At 42.0% G+C, this 27,988-nt stretch overlaps 1 protein-coding gene across 1 annotated transcript in view; it reads right to left on the bottom strand.

Annotated features, from left to right (window-relative positions):
- Window positions 1-616: 616 nt before the first annotated feature.
- RCOR1 (REST corepressor 1) overlaps window positions 617-27,988 on the bottom strand; it is an 82,110-nt gene continuing 54,738 nt past the window's right edge. Inside the window, exons 4-12 of the mRNA XM_062495644.1 lie at window positions 24,239-24,291; window positions 20,103-20,264; window positions 17,441-17,559; window positions 13,933-14,011; window positions 9,221-9,415; window positions 8,172-8,249; window positions 7,955-8,012; window positions 7,167-7,396; window positions 617-5,010 (exon numbers count right to left, since the gene is read on the bottom strand). Coding sequence (XP_062351628.1) covers window positions 4,969-5,010; window positions 7,167-7,396; window positions 7,955-8,012; window positions 8,172-8,249; window positions 9,221-9,415; window positions 13,933-14,011; window positions 17,441-17,559; window positions 20,103-20,264; window positions 24,239-24,291 — 1,016 coding nt within the window. The 3' untranslated portion in view covers window positions 617-4,968. The remainder of the gene's footprint in view (window positions 5,011-7,166; window positions 7,397-7,954; window positions 8,013-8,171; window positions 8,250-9,220; window positions 9,416-13,932; window positions 14,012-17,440; window positions 17,560-20,102; window positions 20,265-24,238; window positions 24,292-27,988) is intronic.

Raw genomic sequence — 27,988 nt, 5'->3', positions numbered from 1 at the left:
AATCAGTCTCCTTCCCTAGCACTTTGCTTTACAATATAGAAATGCATGACTAATTCCTGCCCCCCATAGGCTGCAGAACTGGAAATCACCAGCGTCCTGCTGTAGGAGTTCTGCTGCCTTTAACACACACGAGCAAAGCAGAGAACTCATCACCTGTCCTGCACTAACCCCGGGCTCCCACAGCAGTTTCCCCCCAAACAGCCCCAAAAGTCTTGTCTGTGCTTCTGTGTTTAATGCTGAGCAGCTCCCCACCAGGTGAAGACAAAAAAACATCATCTTCCTGAAGATTCCAAGGTGCAAAATTTCCTGCCCTTCTGAGCATCTTCAAGTGCAGCACTGCACGCTGCTAAACACTGAGGGCAAGTGTTGCCTTTTCGTATTTAAAATGTGTTTCTTTCATTTGAAAGATGACAATCTTGTTAACTTGCACAGCCAAGTACTTTTTACATGAAGCAAAGAGGCAGCAGTTTATTCTTCAGTCATCCTTATCTTAGGGACAACACTGTTAGGAAGGGGGAAACCCCTTTTGCATCCCCTGACCAAAATCTGAAAGTTAGGGGGTCAGTTACACATCAGAACCATACTTTACATCATTAACGTTTTACTACATATTTTATTACATCAATGGCTTGAAAAAATTTTATTTGATGTCAGCAAACATTGGAAATCATAGAAAAATGAATTATGTAGAATTTCACAAAGGAATTTACCCCACTATAATTCCTCATACAGTAAAATAATCCAAAACCAAATGTTACTTTTCAGTGGCTAAGCAATTTTATAATGCTATGAACATTCATCACAGTAAGTGTGCTGAATAATAGAAAACAGGCAAAAAAGACATTTAAAATATTACTTACAACAGCATTATTACAACATACTTTCTTTAAAATCCCAACGAGTATTTCATCACTTCAAAAGCTATACAGCATTTCCATTATATTTGCAAACTTAACCTTATACATCTTTTAAAATCTTGAAAAAACTTCTTTTAAGCAATCTATAAGCAGTTAACAAAATTGATAAAATCTACATAATGGAATACTATACACTCCAGTATAAATTTTATTTTAGGAGAATATGAATGTAAACACTCATTATTATACAACATGCATAGACTATACTGACCTTCCATCTTCTGAACTGTAACTTTCACTGCAATTGTGCTTTACTATCAACAGGAAAAGCTGCATTAATCCAGGGAGTGGCAGAAAGTATTTGCTTTAGGGGCATTGCACAAGATCACTACATTTTGACTTTCTGAAGACAAGCTGGAGCTAATAAAATGATTTTTCTCTTATTTTTTTGTAACATATCAGCCCACTCACTGTTGAATGGGCTATGCACAGATTCATACCAATTTGAAAAATAAACGCATTATCAAAAAAATCTCCTATGTTTTTTTGCATTTCAGTGACTTGGAGATTTTTGTCCACAAATCCAGTGATCAAGTTAGTGTAATGCACTGTTTGGCTCATATTTGGTGTGCAAGAATACCAACAGCATATCAGCAATTTCATAGAATAAAAACTGAAATTTAAAGTGACAACAAGCATATTTTAATACATAATGTTTCTGATGTATTTGTACAGGAAAGAAAAATGTTTGTCAGGACATTGCTTGAAGAGAGTAAGAGCTTCACTCTTATTTTAACTATTAAAAAAGTGTTCTAGTGGGTATTTATGGGGTCTTCCTGGTTGCAAACTTGTAAAAATATATTAAGAAACCATTATCCCCATTGGTATTAAATATATCAAGACACAACCATTGTGGTTGCACTACCAGGTATGGCTACTACTGTCTTAAGCATCTGATTGTACATTGTTGCTATACTGTTAAGCACAACTGAGGCATGTATTTTTTTCCCTTGGTTGTAAGATTATATTACAAAAATTGATCACTGTTTCAAACCAGTTAAACACGAATATTCAAGTAACAAGGTTGTTTTAATGGATAAGTGAAAAAAGAAGTTACCTAGCACTTTACACAACTACATAAAAATTAAATAGAACAAATGAAATTTTTTATGCATATGCAATACACTTTTATATCTTTAAGATTTCTAAAACTAAAACTTAAACTATCATTTTCTTTAACGATACCATATTTTGCACAATAACTTATACTTAGGAGAAATAATTTCCCATTTTCCACAAAATATATATAATTATGACATTCACATCGATAGTTTAAGAAACAAAATTTAAGTGAATATTCTTATCTTATGCAGTTATCTTTGTGGACCCTTCTAGTCAGAATGCAACCAGTTGATGTATCTAATGCTTGACCCATTTAACAAAAGAAAAACAGGGTCTTCACCTAAACAAGGTCAAACCATTTCAAAAGCTAAAATGATTTTATCGCATTTAAAAACATAGTTCAAGAGAATGTAAAAAACTAAACGTTTAAAATACAGTGCTATTATATTGCATGTATCAACTACAATAAGATAGCAGTCAACTGAAAAGTAATTAAACAACTTTTTTCTTCCTAATATCACAAATTATACATGTTCCCCCCTACCCCATGGGGATGAAGCCAAAACACAACTTTTCTGATAAGATGGACAGATTTGAGGGCAAAAACCAATGAGAAATCCTCACAGGTACCTAAGCCTCCAGCAGAAGCCTCTCCTGATGAGTTCCCCCAGCTGGGATGCAAGCTCCCACACCAGCAAGGACCTGTCTCCATGCATTGGTACCAGCAGGAGGTTTCATACTTAATACTAGAGTGTTTCTAAAGAGCAGCATTGCTTTACATCACAACTGTCAACTGGATTCACAGTGCTATTTGCCCGGTCTTTATTCCTAATTCACACTGGCTAACACCTACCATTCCTTCTCACAAGAGATTCCCAGCTCCAACTGGCAGAGGTCTGAAGGAACATTTGAGCCACCAGAGCTGCCAGTTCACAGCAACAGCTGCAGAGACACAACAGCAATACAGAGGATAGGGAATAGCTCCCTTCCATCCTCCCATCACCTCGGAGGATCTCTCTGGAGCTACTAGAATGGAACTGCTCATCAACAGCTGCCAAGTGGCTAAAAACAGACCCTTTTGGGGCTCCACACTCTAACCTGCCCTAGGAAATCTCTACCTGTGTAGTGCCTGTGTGTTGCTGCCCAGTTTCTGACACTGAATTACTTTCCTCAAACATGGCCCAAGAGTAAGACCATACCTCAGTGCTACAAGTGGCCATTGTCCCCTACCTTTCCTGGGGCTGTGACCACACTGCAGGAGGTGTCAGAGCCAGCTCCATTGCCCAGCTGGCGTCAGCCTACCCTGCTTAGGTACAGACAGCAGAGCCACCACAGCACACAGCACAGCACAGCCCAGCAGCCAAACCTCAGCACCAAGTCCAGGGCTCAGCCATGAGCTCCACCAACCTCAGCTGCAGGCCTGGCCATGGGCTAGTTCATTTCAAGTTGTGTTAAGAAAGGCTGTTGCTGTACATCACTGTGTGCCATCTTGGCTTGAAACCTCTGTAGAGAAAGAGAGGCAAGAAAGGTCCTTTTTTCCACCTGCAAAGACATCTGGTGGTTTCTTCCAACATCATTAAATTAACCATTTTTAAATGCTTTGTGACTAGTGTTATTTTGCAGCTTTCCATTGGACAAGAAGTAATACTGTTGCTTCTAGCTTCTCCGGACACTGTCTGCTCAGCAGTCAGCAACCACCTTGTTCGAGATGCAAAGTCCTACCATGGGACTTGCAAGGACATTTCCAGTTCAAGCCAGCTAGACAGGCCACAGCACGGGCCATCCAAGCAGAGGGCTGGGATTTGAAAGCTGCATGCACCAAGTATTTGGAAAAGCACCTCTTAGATTTTAAATTGCATATTTTGGTTCAGAACATGAAAGAGATGTGTGCTTCAGAAGGGTTAAAATGGCCAATGAAAATTAACCCAGTTCTTCTCCATTATACTTCCAAGAAACCAAAAAACTCTTGAAGGTTGAATTTTGTGCTCCAACCCTCACCCAAACTTCCAGTGGGAGAAGCAGTTTGATGTCTTTGGCAAACAGCGCTCTGAAGAGGAATGAGACACTGGGACAGAAAGTGATCTATGGTAGCCAAATGCAAAAAGGCACATATTCCCCAAAAGGAGAGGCACCAGAGAAAGTTGTTTTGACTTAATCCCACAGAGGATCAGGAAAAAGAAAGTTGTGTAGCACTCACTTAACAAGTTACAATGTAAATGCTGAATGCCAGGGGTTAAATAGCGTATCAGTTTCAGGCTAAGTATTCCCTTTTGCACTAAACAAAAGCCATTAAAATATACAGGAATAAAATGCTCAATTAGGGAGCTTTCTATGAAGCAAGAACACACAAATACAGTGGAAAGAATTGCACAAACCAGAAGTGTAATGAGTTACATCTACAACCTTGGACTGACCAAACCTTGGAAATAGCATTTCCTATCACTTTGCATTATTCATGATTGCTTGCTAACATGTCCTGTCACTGCAGAACAAACCTGACACAGCTGGCATGTGCACAGGCACCTCCTTTATAGAAAGCTCACTAACCATAGTGTCATCATAAGAATACACAGGAAGCGGAGACCACAAGGCCATGCAGCAATACATACTTATACCCTAGAGACCAAGTATTATAAGAACTCCTAATGTGTAGAGTTACTGTGGGGCTGCTAAGGAGCTCCTTGTTTTGCAGGTTGGTCAAAATTTATAGACAGGTGTTACTGGTTCTAGAAGTCCCCATGCTTAAGCATGACGTTGGTGAAATGGAGAGCTGAGCTACCTGGGTGCTTTTGAAAGAAAGTGGAGGCAGTATGGAGGAATGAGGGGAGATTAAGGCAGATGTAGCGCAGGACTGGAAGCGTTTGCCTTTTTTTTGGTAATAGCTGCTTGTCCACAGATATGATGCAGATGGCTGTCTGAGGTTTGCTAATACCTGATATCCTGGATAACACAGTAGTCAACACAAATTGTTCTAGGCTACAGCACCTTCTCACGAAGCAGATGCATATCTGACATCAAGAACAGAAGTAGCCTGGAGGAAAGGAGGGGGAGAAAAAGCAGATATTTAGTTTAAAATGAATACACATAGGCTCTCTTGTATCTCCAAACTTCAGCCCAAATCCATGATACTGACAGTAACAAAATGTACAACCCTGGCACATGGGAGGAATTCCAATAGCATTCCCTGTTCTGAGGCACACTGGGATTTTTTTGGCAGGAATGTGAAGGAATTAAGACTGGAGCTGATGCTGCTTTGTGACCAGTAGCCTCACCTCCCCTCTTCAAATAAAAGGAACTACGGACACTTGCTATGGAAAAGCCCAAAGCCCTCAGAAGCCAGATGAACGTCTCACGAGGCTGGTGGCCAGACAGCCAAGGCATGCCAGGGAAGAAAGCACCTGAGGGATTTCAGCGTTAGGCCAGCAAGGTCTTCTGCTGCTGAGTCCACCTGACTTGACCAGACACTGCCTTTGCAAGTGCTCTCAAGAGCAAGCACCAGCCTTGCAGCACTGCACAAGGAGGGACCAGGAACCCACTCCCAGCAGGTCACTTGTGTCATAACCCCAGTGACATTTTACTTTGGCCCCAGAACTGCTGAGACAGACACCCAGGTAGCACTGTGCTTACACCACCTCTGAAGGCAGGAGTACCACATTCACAGCTTCTTTTGCTCTGGTTCCCACCACTCAGCACTTGGTCTGCTCCAGAGTGGGCACTTTCCATCACTAATCTGGGGATCACAACTGCTGCTCCTGTAGTAATTTTACCAGACCTTGCTGTCATGCCTCCACTCTCCCAACTCATTTGGGATCCTCATTGCTCCATGGATCCTCATGACCCATTGCTTCATATACCTGGCCACATCAGCCCACTCCAGCTCCTGCTGAAGCCATTTTTCCCTATGTCAAGTGAGACTCCCCTTTTTTGACCTCAGCTTTCAGAAGCAAGGGTGCATTTGAAGCTAGGAAGAATCTCAGAGGGCTCAGAGAAAAAAAGCTCTGCATTATCAACGTATACTTCTACAGGTCACAGGAAAAGACAGTGACAAGAGCCACACATCTTTCAAATAGGTGGTTATGCACTAACACCAATGCTGCTTTGCTCCTCCTCTCAATTCTGTCAGAATGGGACAATTTCTTTCACACATGCCTGTGAAGACAAGTTTACTGAGTCTGGTTTTGTTCAGCTGTTGTACTTTTGGACTTCGTTCCCAAATATAAACATCTTTGAATTGCATGATATTAGGTTTTATGAAACAGTGAAGTTCTGCTTTTTGAATGTCTGAAGGACAATGTCCAAGTGATCCAGCCCTAATCACAGCAACAAAAATACGCAGCACACTGAGGAGTCTTTACTCCATTCACTATCTAAAGTTGCCTTACACTGTTGACTGTGCTTGCATTTACAATATACAGCTTTTTCACTAACTTGTCTTATAAATCAGGCCAAAGGGGAGTCCTTAGATCCCATTTTTAAATACAAACCTCCACCATGGTTTTCTTCTGCATGACTAAATATTAGTCTTTATTGTTAATACTAAATTTTTGTAACTAACTTCCATACTTAAACATCCTACAATCTCTTTGTTAATTTCAAACCTACATGGCCTTTGGAGAAGTGTTAACTTTGTGAACCTCTATCAAGGGAGGCTGCTCCTAGAATCTGCCTTTATAGACACAGCTGTAAAATTAAGGAAACTTTCCCTTTAGGTAATTGCAGAGTGAAGTTTCACACACTCCTCTTGCTCACAGCTTTCTTTCATTCCTTCACTCAAGTGAAACCACTCATCAAAAATGAAAGAGCCAGCTCTTGGCTCAGAGGACTCTATGGTCCCAGAAAGCCAAACCCAAAGAGCTGGGAGAACTGAGTGCAGGGAAAACATCTAAGTGAGATAAAGATGCAAGGGGTTTCAGCAGCAAGAGGTATTAAAGCATCTGCATTCTGATGAGATACACATACTGTCAGAGGGCAGCAAATTTACTGTTCTCCTTCCACTTTCATACAAGCCTGGATTTCCCAATTCCCCAAATCAGTACTGGAATTGTATATTCAGATGAAGAGAAATATGCACAAATTGAAGATTGACAAAAAGGGCTTCTGCAAAGACTATACATATAAATACATACACATATCTATCTGAACTGAGCTCAGATTGGGAATTTTATGTGACTTTTAAATTGGATTTACCTCATCTTCCTCTTCAGACATTTTAGTGGAATTATCAGGGGATTTTACAGGCTTCTGGCTATTGGTTCCATTTGTCTCCTCTTTGCCGTGCTCTGCCTCCCACTCCTGCAGGACTTCATCTATGTTGAAACGACGTCGATAATTTACAAAAAAGTTTTTCACTTGCACCACAGATTTGTTTCCAATCACATCAGAGATTGCCTGAAAGTCTCGGCCATATTTCCTGATTGCTAAAAGCAACACAAAGAAAAACAGAAGAAGTGTTTTATTTCCACAAAGACCACAAATCAGGATCAAGTCACAGCATAAAGATACAAAGTTGAACTTCTGTCAAGGTTTCAAACCTTCTTCAGATTAATCCAGGATTAAAAAAAAAAATGTATAAACTGTGCAAGAGACGCAAGTTAAGACCAGCCCTGGAGAACTGAAGAAAAAGAGATATAGTAAAAGATGGGCAGAGTCAAAAGTACAAGACCTGTTTAAATCTGCCTGTAGTGCTTGAAAAGTTACACAGGCAAAGATCATAGCAGTCACTCCAGCAGAGTTTCACTTTCTGAAGGCTTGGACAAGTAGACACTATTGGCAAATAATTCATACTATGCCATTTATACTGCCTATGGAGGGGAAGGAGGAATATTGTTTCCTTGTACAAATACATTCTTTGGGTGTTACTACATGGCAGTGCCAAAGTCCTCCTTCCTTAGCTACTGAAGAGAAACTCAGCTCTGAAACGCAGCAGGGTTTTGACTATCACGAACAGAAGTACAAATAAACTTGTAGTGCCATACCTTGTACAGCAAGAAGCTGCTCATCTGTGGTCCAACGTGCATTAAATTTCTGGACGACCTAGAAAACAACAAAAACTAGGTAACTTCATTTATATACTTTCACTTGTATCTGAGCTCATAAAAACCCCTTAAAAGTGCAACAAGGAATTAACTGTTAGTCAAAGCATATTATTATCATTTACCTTCACAATTATCAAAGGTCAGAAAATTATCTCACCTCTGGAAGTCTGTACTGTTCTATACCACCTTCAAGTTTTTCTTTGAGTGCGCTGTTTGTCTGTTTGATATTCTGAATCTGAAAAGAAAGTTTCACCCCTTTAAGGAAGATTTAAAAAATGTCTTTGGACAAGCCCTTTTCCAGCAGCCTTGTCAGGAACCTCACAAGATCAGCCTTCCAGTTTTTCTCAGAGCCTGCCTTTTCCAAAAAGAAAGTTTGCTCTATTGTAATAATGTACAGCAGGAGCAGCTGACAAATTAGGAGATCCCATTTAAGTTATTCTCTGCTGTCTACAAGTTATTTGGAGCAAGAACTGCCCCAACTTTCAGGTCTGTATAAAGCCCAGCGTAAGAAGACCAAACCCATTTGCAGCAAGTAATGAATCAAAGACTGCTAGAGAGTTCAGTTTCTCCCAGTGTGCCAAGCAAAAGGCTTCAGGCCAAAATACCAATTCTATAAGGTTTAATAAAGAGCTTGAGACAGACCTCTGCTTTAAAAACACCAAAATGCTCAGATCAAGGCAACAAACTCATGTAGCAAACCTGTCTTTACTCACAGATACCTGAAAAACATTTGTTTAAAAGGCAGATCTATCAGGGAAGCAAAAGGTACATAGAAGTTTGTAGGATACCTGTCTAGGAAAGACTAAGCCTAACATATCTGCCACTTCTAAAAGTACCACATGAAAAGGCAAAGGAAACAGCGGCTGCAGATGGAAATCATACACTGCTGAAATCAATGTCACCTGAGGAAAGTTAGTTAAAACAGAAGGAATTCTGAGCTGCAAGAAAAGCTGATGTTCCTTCAAGTCCCTCCCATGAACTCTTCCTTGCTTCACTTCAAGTCGGAAGTAGGCTTGCCACAGAACTAAAACTTAAGAGATGCAAAACCCAGAGCTGCATTCAGAGCACAAGGACAGCAGTGTGTCAACTAAGGCATGTAGCATTGTGCATCATTACTGCCAAGCTACAAATTCCTGCCAGCTTTGCAGACTGCAACAGGCACTACCAGCAAACCCAGCAGTCACTCCTGTACGATCCTGCTCATACCTGCCGTTTGATTGAGACTAATTCCATGTCCAGTTGTCTGAGTACAGTGGTAGCAGCTGTTGCATTGGCAGAAACAGCCTCCACATCTTCTTGGGAAAGGAACATTCCTTTGGGAGGTTTCCTCTTTGCTCTGTTCTTGGCCTGTGTACTGTGCTTCTCCTTCTTCACCTGAGGGACAGTTTCAGCAGGCGGCACCTGGGAAACAGCAGTAATGTTACAAAACCAAGTATCTTTAGCAATCCTTTCCAGCTCAAACCACTCTGTGATTCTGATTTTTAGTCACCATCAAAGGCTGGAGAATGACAATGTCAGTAGGCAGACAGGAAGACATTTTTGCTTTAAGTGGCATGTCAAAGTTTCTCCTTTCCTTTAGCAGTTTTCAGTGTTTACAGAGACACTGTGGTTGCCTTCTCTGCCCATTCTCATTTTGGGAGACAGATACCAAATTCTGCACTTGTTAAATGTTCTGGTTATTTTCAAACCTCCAAAACCCCTCCTTTCGTTTTCATCATCACATCCGAACACACCAGTTTAACTGAACACCAGAAGGAAACAAAGTGAAGTGTGAAGACAGAAAGAACATAACTGAAACGATTTACTGAGAAGTTTTTTACTACCTGACAGACACAGGAAGGAATAAAACAAATTTTTTTAAAAGCAAAGGATAAAGGAGTGAGGTGACAACAGGATAATTCTTAGATAAATACACCATTCCTTGGAAGCCAGGTTTTCTTGCATAACACTTATATATCAACTGTTCCATCAAAATGGTGCAGTTTTGCCTAAAATAAACTTTAAGTATTTTTTGGAAACAGGAGTATTTCACAGACCACTTCCTGTTTTTACCCCTTATGTCTAAAGCAAAGACAGGTAGATTAGCCAGGCCACTTACTACAGATCCTTTAAGAGCACACCTGATTCTAGAGACAGCAAAACCATTTCTTACAGAAATACTCAACAATCAACTCATACCTAAGATTTACTACCCAGTGACTGGAGCCTGGCCAAGAACACAGAACAGCAGGATGGCAAGGAAAGAAAAAGCAGAGAGGGGAGGCAGTACATCTGAATCCTCTGCTTGATGACTGTGAGCTTTAAACACATTGGCTTCACTTGGTGCTATTGTTTTCTTCCAAATTTGCAGCTACACTCTACACAGTTGTGGCATTTTCTCATTAGCATTGAATCCTTACATTCAAAACCCCAAGTAAGCATGAGGTTCTGGCTCCCAAAGGACTCCAGCACAGCTGCCACAGACAAAAGCTTTCACCCTCCTCATGGGCACAATGGCCAGAGCCCCACAGCAGCAGTGAGGATAGCTGCCTGCTCTCAAACCTTTCCTTCCATCCACTGGTGCAAAGTTTTCCATGAGATACAATGTCCAGGGCAAGCCCAGAGGCAAGAGGTAACTCTTGCCATTGCAGGAGGGATACCCCTATTTCTCTTTGCAGATGGGAGTCCTGAGCAAGAGAAACCAGAGTGGCTTAGCTTTGAACAAGTGAAGTAAGCTCTGCTCTCTGCTTCAGAAGGGAGCACTATGATAACTGAGCCAGGTTAATTATTCAGCATGGACAGACATTTCAGATCCACTCATATTTCATCTACATACACTGCTTCCCAGGACCACACAGCAATGCCTCACTTCAGGTTCAGGCTGTCTGTTGACCAACAGGCAATGCCAGCAGTGCAAACATCCCAGAAGCCTCAACATTAAAGAAAAATAAAAGCAGTTTCAAATGACTGTTTTACACAGTACAAAAAATGCAAAGCTCTTTTGTGTTGCAGACAAGAACCAGAGCTCCAGCAGAACAATTTTTGACAGCTCCAAATGCCTCTAGGCCCCAGCAAAAATTGGAACATCTAGTCTGTCCTGGAAACTCTTCTTTCCTGGCCACACACATTTCTCTCTAGAATTAAACCAATTTTTGAAAACCAGAGAGAATTAAAATGCAGGGATTTAGAAGGGATTTAGCAGTGCTCCTATTTATTTAGATATTGCCATCCAGTGCATTTCATCTTACAAACCCCTTAATACAAAGTTCTTTTCCTCAGATTTAACTGTGTAAAAAGAAGATAAAGCTATCTCCAGCTACATAAAAACAGAGGCTGAAGTGGGAGGCACTTCCAGGAACAAGGAAGATACAAAGAAAGCAGGTCTAGGTCATGACCTCATTATGATGGAACCAAACAGTTGTGCTAACACTGGAAGTTGTTTTTAAAAAAAAATAAAATAAAAAAAATTTCCCCCTCCAGTGATCCTCAAAGAGGCAAGAGGAAACAGGTGAGAGATGTCTGATACTCTGAGAAATCCCAGTATTACTGGGTAAGTCAGAGAGCAACCAACTGGTCTCAGAGCTGAAAAACAGCTCTGCAGGTCTGGGACAGGGAGGTTCCTTACGGTAAGAGTCCTGAGCTGCTGGCACATCACACCCCCTGCACGTCTGACCACATGATTAAAAGAAACCTAATGATCAACAAACTTATCCCCTTGTGGTTACCTGCTTGCTCCCTCTCAAGGCATTTCAATAAGCCCCGAGTTCAGGTACTATAAAATCAGAATCATTGAATCATTAAGGTTGGAGAAGACTTCCTAGATCATGGAGTCCAACATTTGACCAAACACTTGTCAACTAAACCACAGCACTAACTGCCATGTCCAGGCGTTTCTTGAACACCACCAGGTATGGTGACTCTGCTATGTCCCCAGGCAGCCCATTCCAGTGCTTAATCACCCTTTCAGTGGAAAAATTCTTCCTGATGTCCAACCTGAACCCTTCCTTGAGGACATTTTCTCTCATCGTGTCCCTGGTGGCCTGGGAGAAGAGACCAACCTCCACCTTGCTACAGCCTCCTTTCAGGTAGCTGTAGAGAGTGACAGAAGTCACCCCCGAGTCTTCTCCTCTCCTGACTAAACAACCACAGCTGAACTCTGACTACGCTATGAAGGCTGTCAGCTCCATTTTGTCCTCCAGCACAATCCCTGTCCTGAAATGTCCCCACAAGGCTGCCTGCCATGGCATACACAGCCAGACTGCATCTGCTCCATGAGCTTCAGATTGGCTGGAGTGCCATGGCCTGTACCAGTGTGACAAGGAGTGCACAAGACCTCCCCCCACACTAAGATTTCCTGAAAAAATGTCTTGATGGTAACTGTCTAAACCAGATGTCTTAGCTGGTTTGGCCTTACAAGAGATGTAGCCAAGTTGGTGAAGAACTACCTTTCCCTCTTCCACAGCAAGTTCAGGACATGACAGCATTGGTTGGGAAGGAAGAAATAATAAAGGGGGTTGAAGGGAGCTCTGTTGCAGATACAAGCTTTTGAAGGGCTTACAGAAAAATCTAGACTGTAAATTTATTAGCATAATGGGAAATGGGACAACAGTATTAGCTACAAAACACTACAGAGCTGCAGTACACAGCTGCAACTTAGCCAAGTGAGAACCTTTCCAGTCTGGGTGCTGCTGAGGCTTCCGAGAACTCAGTTTCTTATAAGGATTAATACAAATGGCTTCACATCCACTCTGCCCCTATGAAGACATCAAGGGTGCTGGTTCCTTCAGTAGAAACAACAGCTGAACTTCTCTGGAAAGTCTAGAGAGCACCCTCACGTGGGTGAAGAGCAAATGGGAATGTTGTGCTTTTTCAATTATTTCCATTCAAAATTATTTGTAGGAGAAATCTTACTAATCTCACTCACTAATCTCACTAAGAGTGAGTGACAGAACTGTTACTCCGGGATTTTTTTTTATTGTGTGGGATCATGCTTTTAAATACTTCTAGTGTGTTTTCCCTAAATATAACCTTTAAAAAATTAAAAAGTCAAACAGAATGACTAGGGGAGAGAGAGACTAGGGGAGAAATCAGGATAGAAAAAAAACAGGAAAGGGAGCTAACTGCAAGGAGAGAAGGTCTTAAGCATCTTCCTGTAACTCATACATACAATCCACACTGCTGCTGAACGAGGTGTTTTTATTTAGCAACAGGTAACCTGCAGGTTATACACATGGAGATGAAGTATATGATTTCCTATAGGGCATTGCAGGCTGGGGTTTCAGAACTGTTGTATTTGTGTAGCTATTTTCATCCAGAATTCTGTACCTACTGAAAATGAAGAAGTGAGAAGCAAGTACTACATTTTGAGCTGACGTAGCAGGTTAAGGTCACCCTGACAGACAAAATTAACTGGTCACAAAAGCTTTCTCCTTCACTTTTCACCAATACAGCTGCAATGCTGGTGCCTAGTGAAGTGACAAATATTGCTAGGGATTTTAGGACATCAGGAATTTACCTCAGAGTCTAAAACGTACATAAGCACACTTCTGTTGGTCTACCTAGAACAAAAGGATTTATTTCTCCTCCACCAAGCCATATCCACAGGGGGATGTGCTTCTACTCCATCTCCATGCAGTTAGGTTGATTTAAACCACTGAGGGTGGTTTAAACTAACACAGCCAAAGAGAGGATAAAATACACTGGAAACAATCACACAGTACATTATCATGGGATGGTAAAGTGTTAAATTTTCCCAGCTATATCCATAACAACTCATTTATCTATACTTGTCTTAATCCAAGAATAATTCTGAAGACAATTCTTTTGTTGTATGACAACTATACAAAGTACTACAGAAAATTAGATACTGTCAGCTTCTATACGAAGTAGCTAGTAAGTAAACACTTTCATTTGTACAGGAGTAAGAAACAGAATTTTACCTCCTTTTTGCTCTCCTTGTTTTGTTCAACTTCAATGTCAATAGGGTTATTTCCATTTGCTTCCTCCATTTCATCCTCACTGGAAGACAAAAGCAAACAGTACTGAATTTGTTTGTGAGAGTCTTTTTCTATAAACAGCAAGCTAAAACAAATGCGTGAATGCTGCAGCAAGCCTAACAGCTTTCCTTAGTTTTATTCCCAGGGTGTGGTTTTTTTGGGGGGGTTGGTGTTGATTTTATTTGGTTTAAGTCAATAAATTCTTAATTCTGAGGATAGTGCATACAGGAACACTTCTCAGCAGTGTACTTCGGCAAAATAAATCTACATAGATGAAGGCAGGAGACATGAAATTAATTCTGCAAGTTATCTTTCAAAGAACATGGGACAATAAACACTTACTTTAGGCAAACTGAGACAGAAAGACTTAAAAATACAGCAAGTAGCTAAAACACAGATTTCATACAACTCCTTAATATTTAGCAAAACAGACATGCACAAGATTAACTCCCTCAAGAACAAGCACAAAAAATGTTTGGTTTCTCTTTTTTTTTTTTTTTCCTCAGTGACAGCCTCACATTTTATTCTCCCCTGGAAAAGAAAAAGACGTTATCAGTTACAAAGTAATAATAGGCATGAAATTGGGGCCATATTGAAAGTGACCTTGGCACACCTGTCCAGCCTGGCTTAGGTGAAATTTTAGTCAGACATTAAATCAAATGCATTTTCAGGACTTAGAATTTTTGTACTGTACACAACCAAATTTAATTGCACCATTTGAAATGGTGACCAGAAACAGAAGAAATAGGAAGATGTAATCAAAGCTTTTTTAAAATCAAAATTAAACCTATTTTGTCATATCAAACTTCATAGCCTGTGCTGAGGAGCATCAGCTGGTACAGGTATGCCACAGTGCCAGTGCAGGGTAGGGCTGAGCTCACAGGGAACAGGAGCCAGCAGGCACAGCACCTGCTGGTGGCCTTGGCTGTGGCATCAGCACTCACGTGGCCAACTCCCTGTTGCAGCCATATCCTAAGAAGGAAGGAGCTGCCATCCTTCTCCACAAGAACAGGCAGTCATACAAGCCACTTGTGCTCTCCCAAGCCACCTGGCTCACCAGCTGATTCACAAGACATTTAGTCTGGATCATGATGATTCCAGGGAATCAACTCCCAAGCATCCCCTTCCAGAGCTATACACAAAGCCCCTCACATACAACTTAGAACAGCTGCTGAAAACCTGGTCCCAAATGCACTGAGAATTGTGTTAGTGGCAATCTGATGGGTTGGGGAATTTCCCTGCCTAGCCACAAAAGAGATATAGAGGTATCTGAGTGAGATACCTCAGACTGCCTCTTCTCTTAACCCCATCTCCAACCGAACTTTCTTGTGTTCTCACTTAGGTTCAGATTTCAGCCTTTTCACAACAGTCTTTGCTGTGCTGACAGTTTGCTCTTGTATTCTAGCAAGTTCCCTAGACATGACCTAAACTAAAACCTACTCCCTCATTTCTGCAGTTGTAGACACTGATTGCCATAACCAAAGAACACTTTTGAAGTTCTGCCAACACTGAATGGCACAGTGCAACCTGAAAATCCTAAACTCACCCAGAGTGGATTCCACATCCTTCATGGCTGCACTGACAAATCTTTTGAGGGTGTAGGGGTTTGACTGTTTTACATAATGGAGGGGAAGAACAGAAATCAAACATCAAGCTGACAGCCTGGTGCTTAGCTTCCTGCAGATGTAAATCAAGTTAAGCATTTCCAATCCAGCTGCCTTCCTCAAAGGTTACAAAATTACAGCACATGGCAGCCCATACAATTCTTTCCCCTTCACCAGATGGTGTGAGGTGCTACTTTTCCTAGCAAACAGGCATAGGTACTGAGAGCTGTATTTCTGAATTCCAATAATTTCATTTATGAGCACAGAACAAGAGAACATTTATTCATAATTTCATTTATGACTACAGAAAGAGAGAGGTAAGTATTAAAAGAGCCTAAACTACATAGTACAAGACAAACACATACTCCATATAAAAGATTGTGCCCCTCCTCTCGCCCAATAACATAGCAGGAAAACTGGAAAACTAAACAAACAAAAACCCCAACAACCAGGACAGAGCAGAAAAATAGGCAGCCTATGCAGAGAAGAGAAAAGAACAGAATGGAAAAAGAGGCTCAGGTCGAAGAAAGCCAACCAAATACTGGACAAGTTGGCTGGCAGTATTCTCCCCAGCCCTGCCTGTTAAGCAAGTATTGCTGACCTAATGGAGAGATGGGAGAGGTTGAGTGAGTCATTGATGTAGCACAGCTCAACCCTAGAAACACATTTCTTCCCCCTTCCCAAACAGGACTTGCTCATAAGCAGTGGAGCCAGCAAACAGCCAACTGGGAAATGCAACAACTCCTCTGAGGGGAAAGGGTTTTGCAGAGTTTTGCCCAATTGTGTCAGAAGTCTTCCAAAGGCAGGCACACAAGCCTGGTCTGCAAAGACATTAATTGCATTTTAGAGAAGGTTGAGAAGGCACCTGCATCAAGCAGATAAGAGCTGCTGCTGCTCAGAGTGGTTGCCTTCCCCACAGTCACCTGAAACATCTGCATTTCTGAGGCTCTTTCAGATTCAGAACTAGGTGAAGTCACCAAGTGACAGTAACTGTACAGATACTTAGACCCATATGCACAAGGCCACTGCTGACCTACATTCAAGGGCTTGCATGGTTATCCACGAGGGTGAGCTTGCAGAAAAAGCACGAGTCAAGCTCATTTGCTAAAGCTCAGTAGCTAATGACATCCTCAACACCACCAGCCTCACCCAAATGCCAAATCACCCAGCACTCCCTGGAACAGCTCAGCCAGAGAGCTCATCCTAAATTCCCCTGTGCTACCCTCTTCTCTGTCACTCAAAATCAGAGCTTTAACTTCATCTTTCTCAGAGAATGCAGCTTGGCCTGGAAACCTTATGCTTGGTCACAGTTTTCTAAGATGCAGGAGAAGAAGGGTCTGTGTGTGTACAGGCACAGGCTGAGAGAAGTCCTGCACTGGAGCCTGTTTCCTGTAGCAGGTGCACATTCTCACTCTGCTGAGCTTCACATGGAGGAAATAAAGGCAGATTTCAGCTCTCTCATTAATTCCTTTTACTGTCCTGCTTACCAGCTTTTCTGGCTCTGCTGATAACAGTGCCAATCACATTATAAACAGCTTTAATTTCAATTTCCCAACCTTCAAGCAGTATCAGAGAAAAGGTTCTAGAATGGTGGGACTGTAACCAGTGCACTAGAGGGCAGTCAGGAATTACAGTGTCAAAAAAGGGAGCACAGCTGACTGCCAACTGCCTATTGGCTTTAAGCAAAGCAAAACATAGCAGGGAAGAGGGGTGGGGAAAGGTGTGGTACCAGGAAATGTTTTGGAGAAAATCCTACATCTAGTTTCTTATAAGCTAACAGAAATTTCTGGGATAGACTGAAGAAATCAGCGTGCAGCAATACATGGCCTTTCTGCTTGCAAACCTACCTTTCCTCACGTTCCCTTTTTTGTTTACGAGCATGACGGTCCATCACACTAGTTTTAGTCCTTGTCTTCTTCCAGGAGTAGTAAAATTTCACCAGGCTGGCTATTGATTTGTCAGGAAGCTGTAAATTAAACACGTATCCTTTTATATGTTTATATGTAAAGTATCCCCAGAAGTTCACATACAAGGGGTCTGTTGCTCCAAGGAACATCTGATTTCTTTAAACTGGATTCCCTCAAAGGCTCAAGCAAGACAGTTCTGCAACCTTTCAAAAAATGATCTATGGGGAAGTGTTTCAGGTTAGTGCCTACTATTTAGGATAATGTCTAAAGAGCATCTCAGCAAGCTTCCCTTTACTAGTCAAGTAGCTGATTCCTTCCTGAATAGGGGAACACAGTGAGAGAAAACTTGAAATGGGGCCTCCAAAATGAGGTAACAGTTTTAAAGCCAGAACAGATCTAAAAGTCAACACAGACACATGCAAACAATCACAGAAACTGCTGAATTGCAAATATCCCAAGCATATCTTTGACATCTGGTTAAATAGGTTTATTCACACCATTCACATGACAAAGTCTATTCAAAGGTCTCAACAAAGGATGTTTTCAAAAGGTGAATCGTTACTGTATGGTGAACTGAGGGTACAAGAAAACACAAATTACTTTTTTGTCCTCTTACACAAATGCCATTACCCTGCAGCTAGGGAAGAAAAATCTGCCTCCAAAAAGCATAAAATCACATTAAGACTAATACTCTACTTTTGAGGTGCTCTACATGGATGCTATTAGACAGGACTTCTAAAAGGTGAAACTCCAGCCTTTTCTGATGAATGAAACATGTCTTATTTAAGTGTCTGATTCAGTTTGGAGGGCAGAGCAGGTGGGGAGCAAGAGTCAGATCTCTTTCACTCAAACATCACAGTTTAAATCTTCACCTGAGACAGACTTGGTTCTCAAACCGCAGACTGACTTTAGGTTCTGATAACTGATCACACCAGCACTCCCACTCTGGCCAACAGCTGCACTCAGGCAGAAATCCATGAGCACTGGCAAAGCACAGGTGCTAAGTCAATGTTGTGCTGCCAACAGCCATGCAACAGGCTGGTGTTCTGAAATTATAAAGAGTTCCACAGAACAAACTCAAGGACAAGGCTGTTCATACAAATATCCACTTGGCTATAAACCTGTGCTGAGAGTGACAAAATATCAGAACCAGCTCTGGTAAATAATCTAACTTACTTTTCATTCTCTGGCTTTGGAGGTTTCTCCCCCCAGTTCCAATCTGCACAGGTGCTGATGGGGCAGCATCTATAAATTAACAACTAACATGCTCCCAAGCCATTGATTCCTGTCCCCTGCTAAACACAAAGCTTTATGCCATCTAATTCCTTTCCTGCAGAATTGCCTTCCAGGGAGCAACAATAAAAAAATATATTACCTAGGGAACAGTGCATGAGCTTGGCATCCCTGTACTGGAATGCACTTCACTCAGGGACAGAGAGCCATGCTTCTGCACATAAACTTAAGTGAGAATTTCTTGCTTTGGCAGTTAACCAACCAATGATGGGCTTTATGTTCTCTTTTTTCCCCAGGACATTCCCCTGCCCTATTTTTTCCTCCCATATACGAGCATAGGAATAAAGCAGTATAACTCTTCAAGAGTTCCATCACCTGACCCAAGGGTGTGGGAGACCCTAGGACTCCAAGAACATTTGGAAGTGAATGTCAATGAAGGACAAGGAACATCAAGGAGAACATGACAAAAACAAGCCTCTTTCTGACACCCTTTTCAAAAGGGACCTTCATCCTTGGAAGGCAAATGACCTTTTGGTTTTCAGCGGGATCAGCAACAGACCTGTGTCACATGTGCTTTAAGGAGGCTGAACAGACTGCAACAGCCTAGGCTCACTTCAAAGGGTCACAAGACCCAGTGGAACTGGGTCTTGTTGGAACACTCAAGAGGCTGCTTTACTGAAGGAGGGCAAAGAACAAAGTCCAGTTCCTACCCAGGTGATGAACCACTTGAAGACACTTCCAAGATACAATTAAGAAATATTTCTACAATCCATCCTTTCCCTCTTTCAAAAGAAAACTGCACATTCTTTAGCACTTCCCTTTCAGACAGAAACCTGTCCTTAAAGTTTTCAATCATATACTTAAAACAGTATCATTACCAACCAAAAGCAAAGGACTGAAGCTTGCAAGGATGTACAAAGCTTCTGCTGTGAAGCACAGACTTCACCATTCAAAAAAATTAATTCCTAAAAAGTAGGCTGTAAGAAAGGAGATCAACTTTGCAGAGGTAATCTTTACTGCGTATGTGTAGGCACATGTGTACAGACCATGCCTGAACTCCAGCTGAGACAAACACTATCATAGCACACAGGGGACTGAAAACTGTTATTTCCAACCAAAAAAAAAAAAAAAAAAAGGAAAAAAAAAAAAAATCACAGACATAGTTTATCCTGAACCATTTAAGCACTTCAGGAAAACACTTCTACAGAGACTCTGGGAATAATATTGTTTCTTTCTATGCACGGCAGCATTTTCCCTCTAACATCCCCTTTAGCCTGCTCATTCTCAAGAGCATTAGACACACATTCAGCACAAACAGCACTGAAGACGACAGTCTGTTCTGCTTTTCTGCTCCCGTGAAACTACTTACCATCTGCTGGATCCTGTGAAAGGTTTTCCCATGGAAACTGAAGGCCTGTTCAAATAAGACCTTGTCTTCCACTGTCCACTCATCTGGGAATGGAGTAAAGTTTGGCAGATCTGCCAAAGACTTCTCAATGTTGTGCTTGTGCCAAAATAGCATCCCAAGAGCCTAGAAATAATATAGATACCAAAGTGACAATAAAAAATAAAAAGAAACATTACTTGAAAATGGAAAGGGAGAGCTACAACATTTTTCTCAGGCAAACATTAGACATTTTAATTCTCAGCTACATCAAATGCTTTTCTGAGTGCAAGAAACCAGGAATCTGCTCCCCAGCTAGGCTGTGAAGACCAGCCTGAAAAAATCACACAGGTCATTATGCAATAAAAGATTAGCAAGAGAAAGGTGGGAGAAAAAACTTAAGAAATTACTTCAGCTTTACTGATCATAGTATGCACAGATAAGGAAAGCAAAGGCTTGGGGAAGTCTACCTAAAAAAGACTGAATGAAAGGCAGCTTATTTCCAGTTCTGGACTCCATTTCCTGGCAATTAAAAGGATGGTTGAGTAGATGGGGTTTTTTTTTTAATTGTTTATGGGGTTCTTTCTGAGGGGGAAGGGGAAAAGCAGAAGAAAATGAAACAAGAACTGGAAGAAGGAAAGAAGAGAACATGCACTACCTTGACTTGCTGCTAAAAAGTCCCTGGCCCAAAGGAGGAATAAATCTCACTCATTCTGGGGGCAGCTATTTTGTTCCCTTGAGAGAGGCCTCATTTTGCTGTTGCAGTCTCTGGTTCTCAGTTCCAAAGACAACGTGCCTGTGCTGCACTTCACCACCTGCAAAGCATTCCCCTTTTGCTGTCTCCGAGACACTTGTGTGCAGCCCCTCTCTCCCAGGGCTCCACAGCCCGTGTGCTATGACACAACACTACCTCTGGCATGCCAGCAACCACAGCGAGTCATTTTGGGAAGGCCTGACTCTGCAGAGCTAAAAACCAGCCTTTCACAATTGCTATGAAGTGAAAATAATCCCTAACATGCTGAGTAGAACGTAAGAGTAACCTGCTCATCATATGCAAACTCAGCCCAGGTTTCACAGCCAGTTACCCTCATCTAGTAGTTTCACCCTGGCCAGCCAGCATTACAAAATCCCTCCAAAACTGGGGTTTCCCCGTTATGCTTTGCTATGCAAAAAAGCAGTTCCTTTATGGGATCTTATGCCCCTAAGATTCTGCAGAGAGCATGCATACAAATGTTAGTGTTATCCAAGATCTTGCCCAGATCCTACTGAACTCTCAAATGCTGCCAGATACTGTCTCCTCCCTTTTGCCACCATGCAGAACAAGCAGCAATCTCAGCTGCAGACACTCAATATGTCACAGAAGACACACAGCCATTCTGGCAAGGATGGGGTCAAACATACTGTTTTGCAGTCATGAAGGACTGAGTTTTCTCTCCCCTGACAACCTCCTTCAGCTTCTAATATGAGATCTACCTGATATCTCTAGGAGAAAGCAAGGGATAAACAAGGACCAGGACATTTTGAGAGGGCAGGGTAGCATTAAATAGCACTGAGGTGTTAGTGAAGACTGAGGGGAGAGTTGCTTAAAGCAAGAGGTAAACAAAAAGATTTTCCCTAGAGGCTTGTTTAACAGGAGATCAGTACTCCTCTTCCACCTGCCCTGGAAGAACTCTGCACTCATACACAGGTGAGCACAGGGCCTTCCCAGGCTCCTTTTGTCCCAGGGTGTCTGACAAAAGCTGGCAGGAAAGCCTGGGTCACAGCCAGACTTACTGTGGTGCTTCCAGAAGTCTGTGACTACTACAGCTCAGCCCAACCACCCACAGGTGTCTGCACCACCAGCTGAAGCACCTGCCCTGCCAGAGCTCAACGGCCTGTGAGGAGCCTGCCCTGGCTGCAGGGACTCCCACCAGCACAATCCTGAACCTCCAGCCATGATCCAACAGCAGCAGAGCCAACAACAGGGCACTCAGCCATGGGCAAGGGGAGTGAAAGGACAGGAACGGGAGGCTGGCATGGATTGGGCAGCTGGACAGGAACGCTGCTGGGCAGAGGAACACCAGCTAGCACACACCCCAGCACCCCGCCAGCAGCTCCCACTCCCTTTGGCAGACTGGCACATCTCGGCCTTTTAAAGGGATGTTTCGGGCAGGGGGCACAGGTGGAAAAAAGGCAATCTCTGTACAATGACTGTTAGCCAAGCCACCCAGACAGAGGAGCAAAGTGACCGGCTGTCAGGGGAATGCACGCGTGAGAGAGGGTTGCCTTGGCCAGCGAAGCCCAGAGACAGTGGCCAACTGCTTAAGTGAGCTTTTTAGTGGCTTCCAGGGAATCTGTATCAGCTTGTCCTGTTACCCAGCCAACAGCAACTCTGATGATACCTGCTGAAGACTATTTCCCTTGATGACACAAATAATCATCCTCATTTGAAAGCCTTGACACTTTTCCCTGTAATACAAAATGAATGCGTGCCTTCCAGAGCAATACAAGCTAGATCTTCTCTAGTTATTTCCTAAAAATGCTTAGCACAGCTCTCTAGGAAATCCCAAAGGACCTGGGAAACATGTTTAACTCCAGAGTATTATGTGAAAGTGCTACAGAAGGAACGAGAAAATTTTTAGGAGCGGGGATGCTTTTACAAGCTGCTCAGCCACTTTATACTCTGATGCGGAAAGTCATGCAGCTTCTGTACACAAAGGGGGAGAGAAAAATGGAGAAGACGACCTCAAGGAATGAGTGGGAGGTCTATATTTTCAACAGTAAAATTAATGCAACTCTCTGTTAGCTAAATTTAAGGTTTTTGAACCACTAGAATTCAGTGTGGTTTTTTTTTAAATCACAAGCTTCATTTTCATCAGTCTTCTGTATCAGTCTTTACTTTCCAAAACCACTTCACCACTAAAATAATGGAACTCATTTCTACTATTCCAGGACTAAGACTCTTAGAAAACGTTATCCACAATAGCCAACACAAGGGTATACCAATATCAACTGGAAAATGTTACCATCTTTATTTTCAAGTTCATAGCCTTTTGATGCCTTCATGTTCATTTTATTGCTGTTTTCTGCTCTTAGAAACTACAATTATCAAGTCTGATCATTCTTGGTTTCACCAGAGATTTTGCTATCTCAACTTTAGTGCTCTTGTTCAGCAAGGAGTCTTTTTGAGCATGAGTATCAACCACTGAAAGTCTGACTCAATGATGACAGCACAATAACTTACATAGAAGCCCTTGCCCATCCTAACCATTTGTTTCTATGCTCACAGCCTCTGAACAATTTCATAAACTTTCAAGTTTTGTACTTGTAGAGACAGTATGCGATTTGCCAACATAGTAAATCATGAGATTCCCTGCCTTCCCTTTCCGAGCAAGTATTAGTGAATGAGGAAACTCCACAGAATTCAGAAAAGTTTCTGAGATGTACTCATCTCCCCAGCAAGTTTTGAAACCATTTTCAGTTAACACAGGAAAGATTAGTACACAATCCTAGACCGCAGGGAATAAAGGAGAGGTTTGTTCCTCAGACCAGGATTTCCATCCCTAGGTTACAGGTACTGACTAAGGGCAGTGGCTGCTGGCAAAGCCATCCCATTTACTGCACTAACAAGCCAAGGTGCTCATCTGTGAAATGGAAAATTATTTGAAACACAGTTTTAAGGTAAATAACTGTGGGTATCGGTTTGCCTCAGAAAAGCACATGATGGTTCAATAGCTCATTAATAACTGCCAAGACATCCATGAAGCAGAGATGGTGCAGTCAGCTGGAAACTGCAGCGCAATCAGGCAGCTGTCCAAAGATAAGCCAATCTTTTTAATGTTGTTTAGGGGTTCCGAAAGTGCTCGAGGAGCAGTCACCAAAGGAAGTATAATACTCATGGCCAGACTCCATTAGAAATTATAATGGCTTTGTTTTTCTTCTTTTGACTCTTGACATAAAAATAGGGATGAACTCCATATCCACAGAGCACAGGCTACTGTTAGGAACAGTCAGTTTTGGGACAAGTAGTAGAAGAGAAAACATAGAAGGTACAGAACGAAAGAAGCACTTCTAGGCAGTTGCTTGAAGTCATATTTGAATACTTGCTGAAAAATATTTTTAAATATTCAAAGGGTTGTTACCTGCTCCATATTGTATCCATGCTTCTCTTTAGCAATGGCAATATATTCATCCACTGAAAAACAAAGAGAAGGTGTAAGTGCATTTCATATATTGTTCTCATCTTCCCTTTCCCAGTCTATGACTTCAGCCCTCCACAGAGAACTCTCATGAACAGCTACTGTTTCCAACAAATCAGGAACAGAAGGAAATGTAAGAAAAATAAGCCACCAGAAAAACAATGCATCTTCCTTAACAAGCCTAAATGTTCCACGATATCCAATCCAGTTTCAGTACTTCTGAAACACTGTCTACAGTATTTCAGAACTTGTTCATCAAAACTGTAAACATGACTGTTGTAGCTGCTTTTTGGGGTGTGTGTTCATTTTGTGGTGTGTTTTTTATTGGTTGTTTGGTGGTGATTCTTTTTAATAGTCCCAAAGTTGTTGTTTTCTGAAGGAAAAACATCCCCAGACACAATCCGTATCTTCCAATACTGCCAGTATCCTAGTGCTGCACAACCACGGCAGATATCTTTTTTTTTTTTTTAATTCTTAGGTTTCAGCAATTTTTATCTTGGACCAAACCCCACATTCTTGTATCATTATGCCCCATGAGCTTTTAATCTTTACAATGTGAACATACCCTAAGAAGTTATATTTTGTATAGATGGGACTAAATCCAAATGTCTTTCACTCAGAGTGACTGAGCCCACATTATGTCCAACAGCACCCATTTGAAAGGAATGGATCAAAGTTAGTAGCAGTGATGTTCTGAAGTCTGTGCCGTTGTGCCTGATCATTATTAACCACACTGTAATGATAATAACACCCTTGAAAACAAAAAAATAATCCTGCTTCACCTAGTGGAATGGAAGATGCTGAGTCAAAGAAGCACTGGTTGTCTGTACAATCCTCAACAACATGCTAGTACCCTGACCAAAAACTGAAACAACCAGTTTTCATCCCTCTACAAAATTTGGACTTCACAATGAGTCTCATAGCAATGAACTCAAAAATCATTCCCCCTTCTTTTTCTACAGATACCCAGGGAAGGATGAAAGCAAATTCCAGTGCTGAGCACCAGACTCATGGAGAGCGTGCACAGCAAGGAAATGGTACTGTACACTCTGCAGCTAAGGAAGCCAGATTTCCAGCAGTCTGGACCTCATGATTAACTTCAGCTCTTAAATGCACTTCTTGCATATTTTCTACCTTTATAAAATCTTATGGAATAGTGTGGCATTCTTTAAAAGTATTCCTTCAAGCTGTGACAGTCCTCAATTATTCCTTCAGCTTATTAAACTAAGCTGTAAGCTCAAAAGGTACTGGGGAAAACAGAAAGGATAAATCAGAAAATGCACAGCAGGAGAGCCCCAGCCTCTTATTTTCAACCTGTCATTAATAATAAGAATTCAGATCTAGGTACTTAAAGTAGAAATCTCATCTTTAGACTTGCCAATATGACATGTGATGTTAATCACAGACCTTCATCTCGAAAAGGAAAGCACAAAAATTTTGTGTTAATATTCACAAAAAGGTGTTGGAAAAGAGGCCCTTGTTAAGTGCCCTGCAAAACTCCATGAGACTATTAATACAGCCATGCGTTGTGGCAGAAGAGCACGCTGTAAACACAGGCACAGTTCTACACTAGCAAGGACATTCCATGAGGTTTTTGTCCTTCCAAGCTCCCACCTGCACACAATGGCAACCCCCAACAGGCTGACAAACATGTTCATTGCCCCATGTTCTAGATCCATTTAGTTAAAGTTATATTAGCCTGCTGGAAAAAGGTCCAGCCACAACCATTTATTTGCACTGCTACAACACAAGCACATCTATCTCTCTAAGTCAACAAATTATTTCTAAGAACCATGTTGAACTGGGATGAAAACCACCCCTTCTTGCAAACAACCTCTTCTTGCACAAGGGAAACATAATAAAATAGTTGCAAATGCAGTGGAGGTGCTTGGGGCAGCGACCAACTTCCTAGGCTGAATTTGCTGCATTGCCTAATAGAACATCCTGTTACTGATGCCTAGTATGAACCTTGAAAATCAGCTTCACCACAGGAAAAAAATACCAACTTGCAAAACCACATCCCAACCAGAGAACATGATCCAGAAGGGAAAAACAGGGTAAACAGGGACAGAGAAGGGAACTACCTCATATACACACATCCCTTCCCTCCACATGCCCAGTGGGGCAGGGAACACCAGTAGGATGGGGGCAGAACAGCAACTTCAGCTGCTTCCAGAGTTATAAAACCACATCAGGAACAAAGGCTGCGGGGAAACCCTACATGCAGCATTTCCCTGTTCAGCTAAATGCTCTCTGCTTCCTTAAAAAACAAGTATTGCACATGCAGTGTTATATATTTTGTCTAAGGAGGATGTGAAGGAAGGAGGAAGGAAAGGAGCTGAATTCTCTCAAGTCCAAGGCTGAATTAAGCTCCTGAATGCTAAGTACTACTGCATTAGCTACCTGGCTTTCACCGTAGAAAGATCTACAGCTCCTCCTTTGAGGAGCTTCAGCATCTTATCCTTTAACATATACAGAGAAGAGATGAGGTCGTTCTCCTTTCCAGTGTATTATCTTTCTTATGCCTGATGTTGTTAAGTAATGAAAACATACTCGCTCCCCAAAAACTCTTTACAGCATTTTCTCTCCTAACTAAGCAAGAATATTAGCAAGGTCCCCATATATCAATAGGATTTCTCTTCAAACAAGCCAATACACCACTGAGTCAAACAGTAGATTATGAGTGACTAGACACCATGAAGGTAAGCTTTCAGGAAAATATGCTTTTACTCTCACAGTAGGCTCTGGAACACCTCAGTATTATATCTCATTGTTATAGTGGAGGATGAAAAAGAATAAGAAAAAGGCAATAAGGCAGTACATGAGCACACAGCAATACTACTCCTAAACACTAAAAGAACATTTGTGGGTGAAGGACAGACAAGGAATACACCACCGTACTCTCCTCTTGGCTTGTTTCCTGCCTGCTTACTGCCAATCTAGCCCCTTCTGCTTGTCATTTCTTGGTTAATTGTGAGCTCGCTTGCTTTGATGCTTGCACTAGCTTAGAGGAATGACAGTCCCTTAAGCAATCCTTTCAATTCTCTTTCTTTACCTTCCCCCTCCATATGAAGTAAGCAAGGAAGAGTACCAGCTGAGTCACAGGATGCCTTTAGTCTCTTATACCAGTGGAGCCTGGAATTGCCACAAGCTCAATGCTTTACACACCACACCAGATAAAGAAGTGTCCTCTTCCATCTCTGCCTTCCCTCCACACCTCTAGCAAGTACAGGACAGCCGGCACGTGCAATTCTGCTCATTGCATTTCAGAAGCATTTCAGTCAGGCTCGGCGCGTAACCCAGCAATCTGTTTAGACATCACAGTTCAGAGCCAGAGGAGCCTGGGGCAGAGGGCTCTTACACTAGAAGAGACAGCTTGCCAGCACAGCTCTGAGCTGCTTTCCAGTAGAGAACAAGCAAGAGCAGCAGAGTAATCCCAGCCCATTTCCCCCAGCATAAAATACGCCACCAAGCACTTTTCCTACCAGCATAACTTTTCCCTGAACAGGGTAGGTAAGAGTATCCTCATGGCCCATCCGACTCATCTCACTATGTCAGAAAGGTATTTCAACACAGACCATGCCAAAAATACAATGATATTTAAATAGAGACAGTTGTGTGACACAGAAGATGCATTGCTCCTGTGAAGGCTCTTGTTGCTACTAGAAACCAGATGGGGGGAGGGATAGAGAA

This window comes from Cinclus cinclus, chromosome 6, assembly GCF_963662255.1.
Source record: "Cinclus cinclus chromosome 6, bCinCin1.1, whole genome shotgun sequence".
Taxonomy (NCBI): domain Eukaryota; kingdom Metazoa; phylum Chordata; class Aves; order Passeriformes; family Cinclidae; genus Cinclus; species Cinclus cinclus.
The sequence above is the reverse complement of the archived record's forward strand: the minus strand, read 5'-3'. Positions and strand labels throughout refer to the sequence as shown.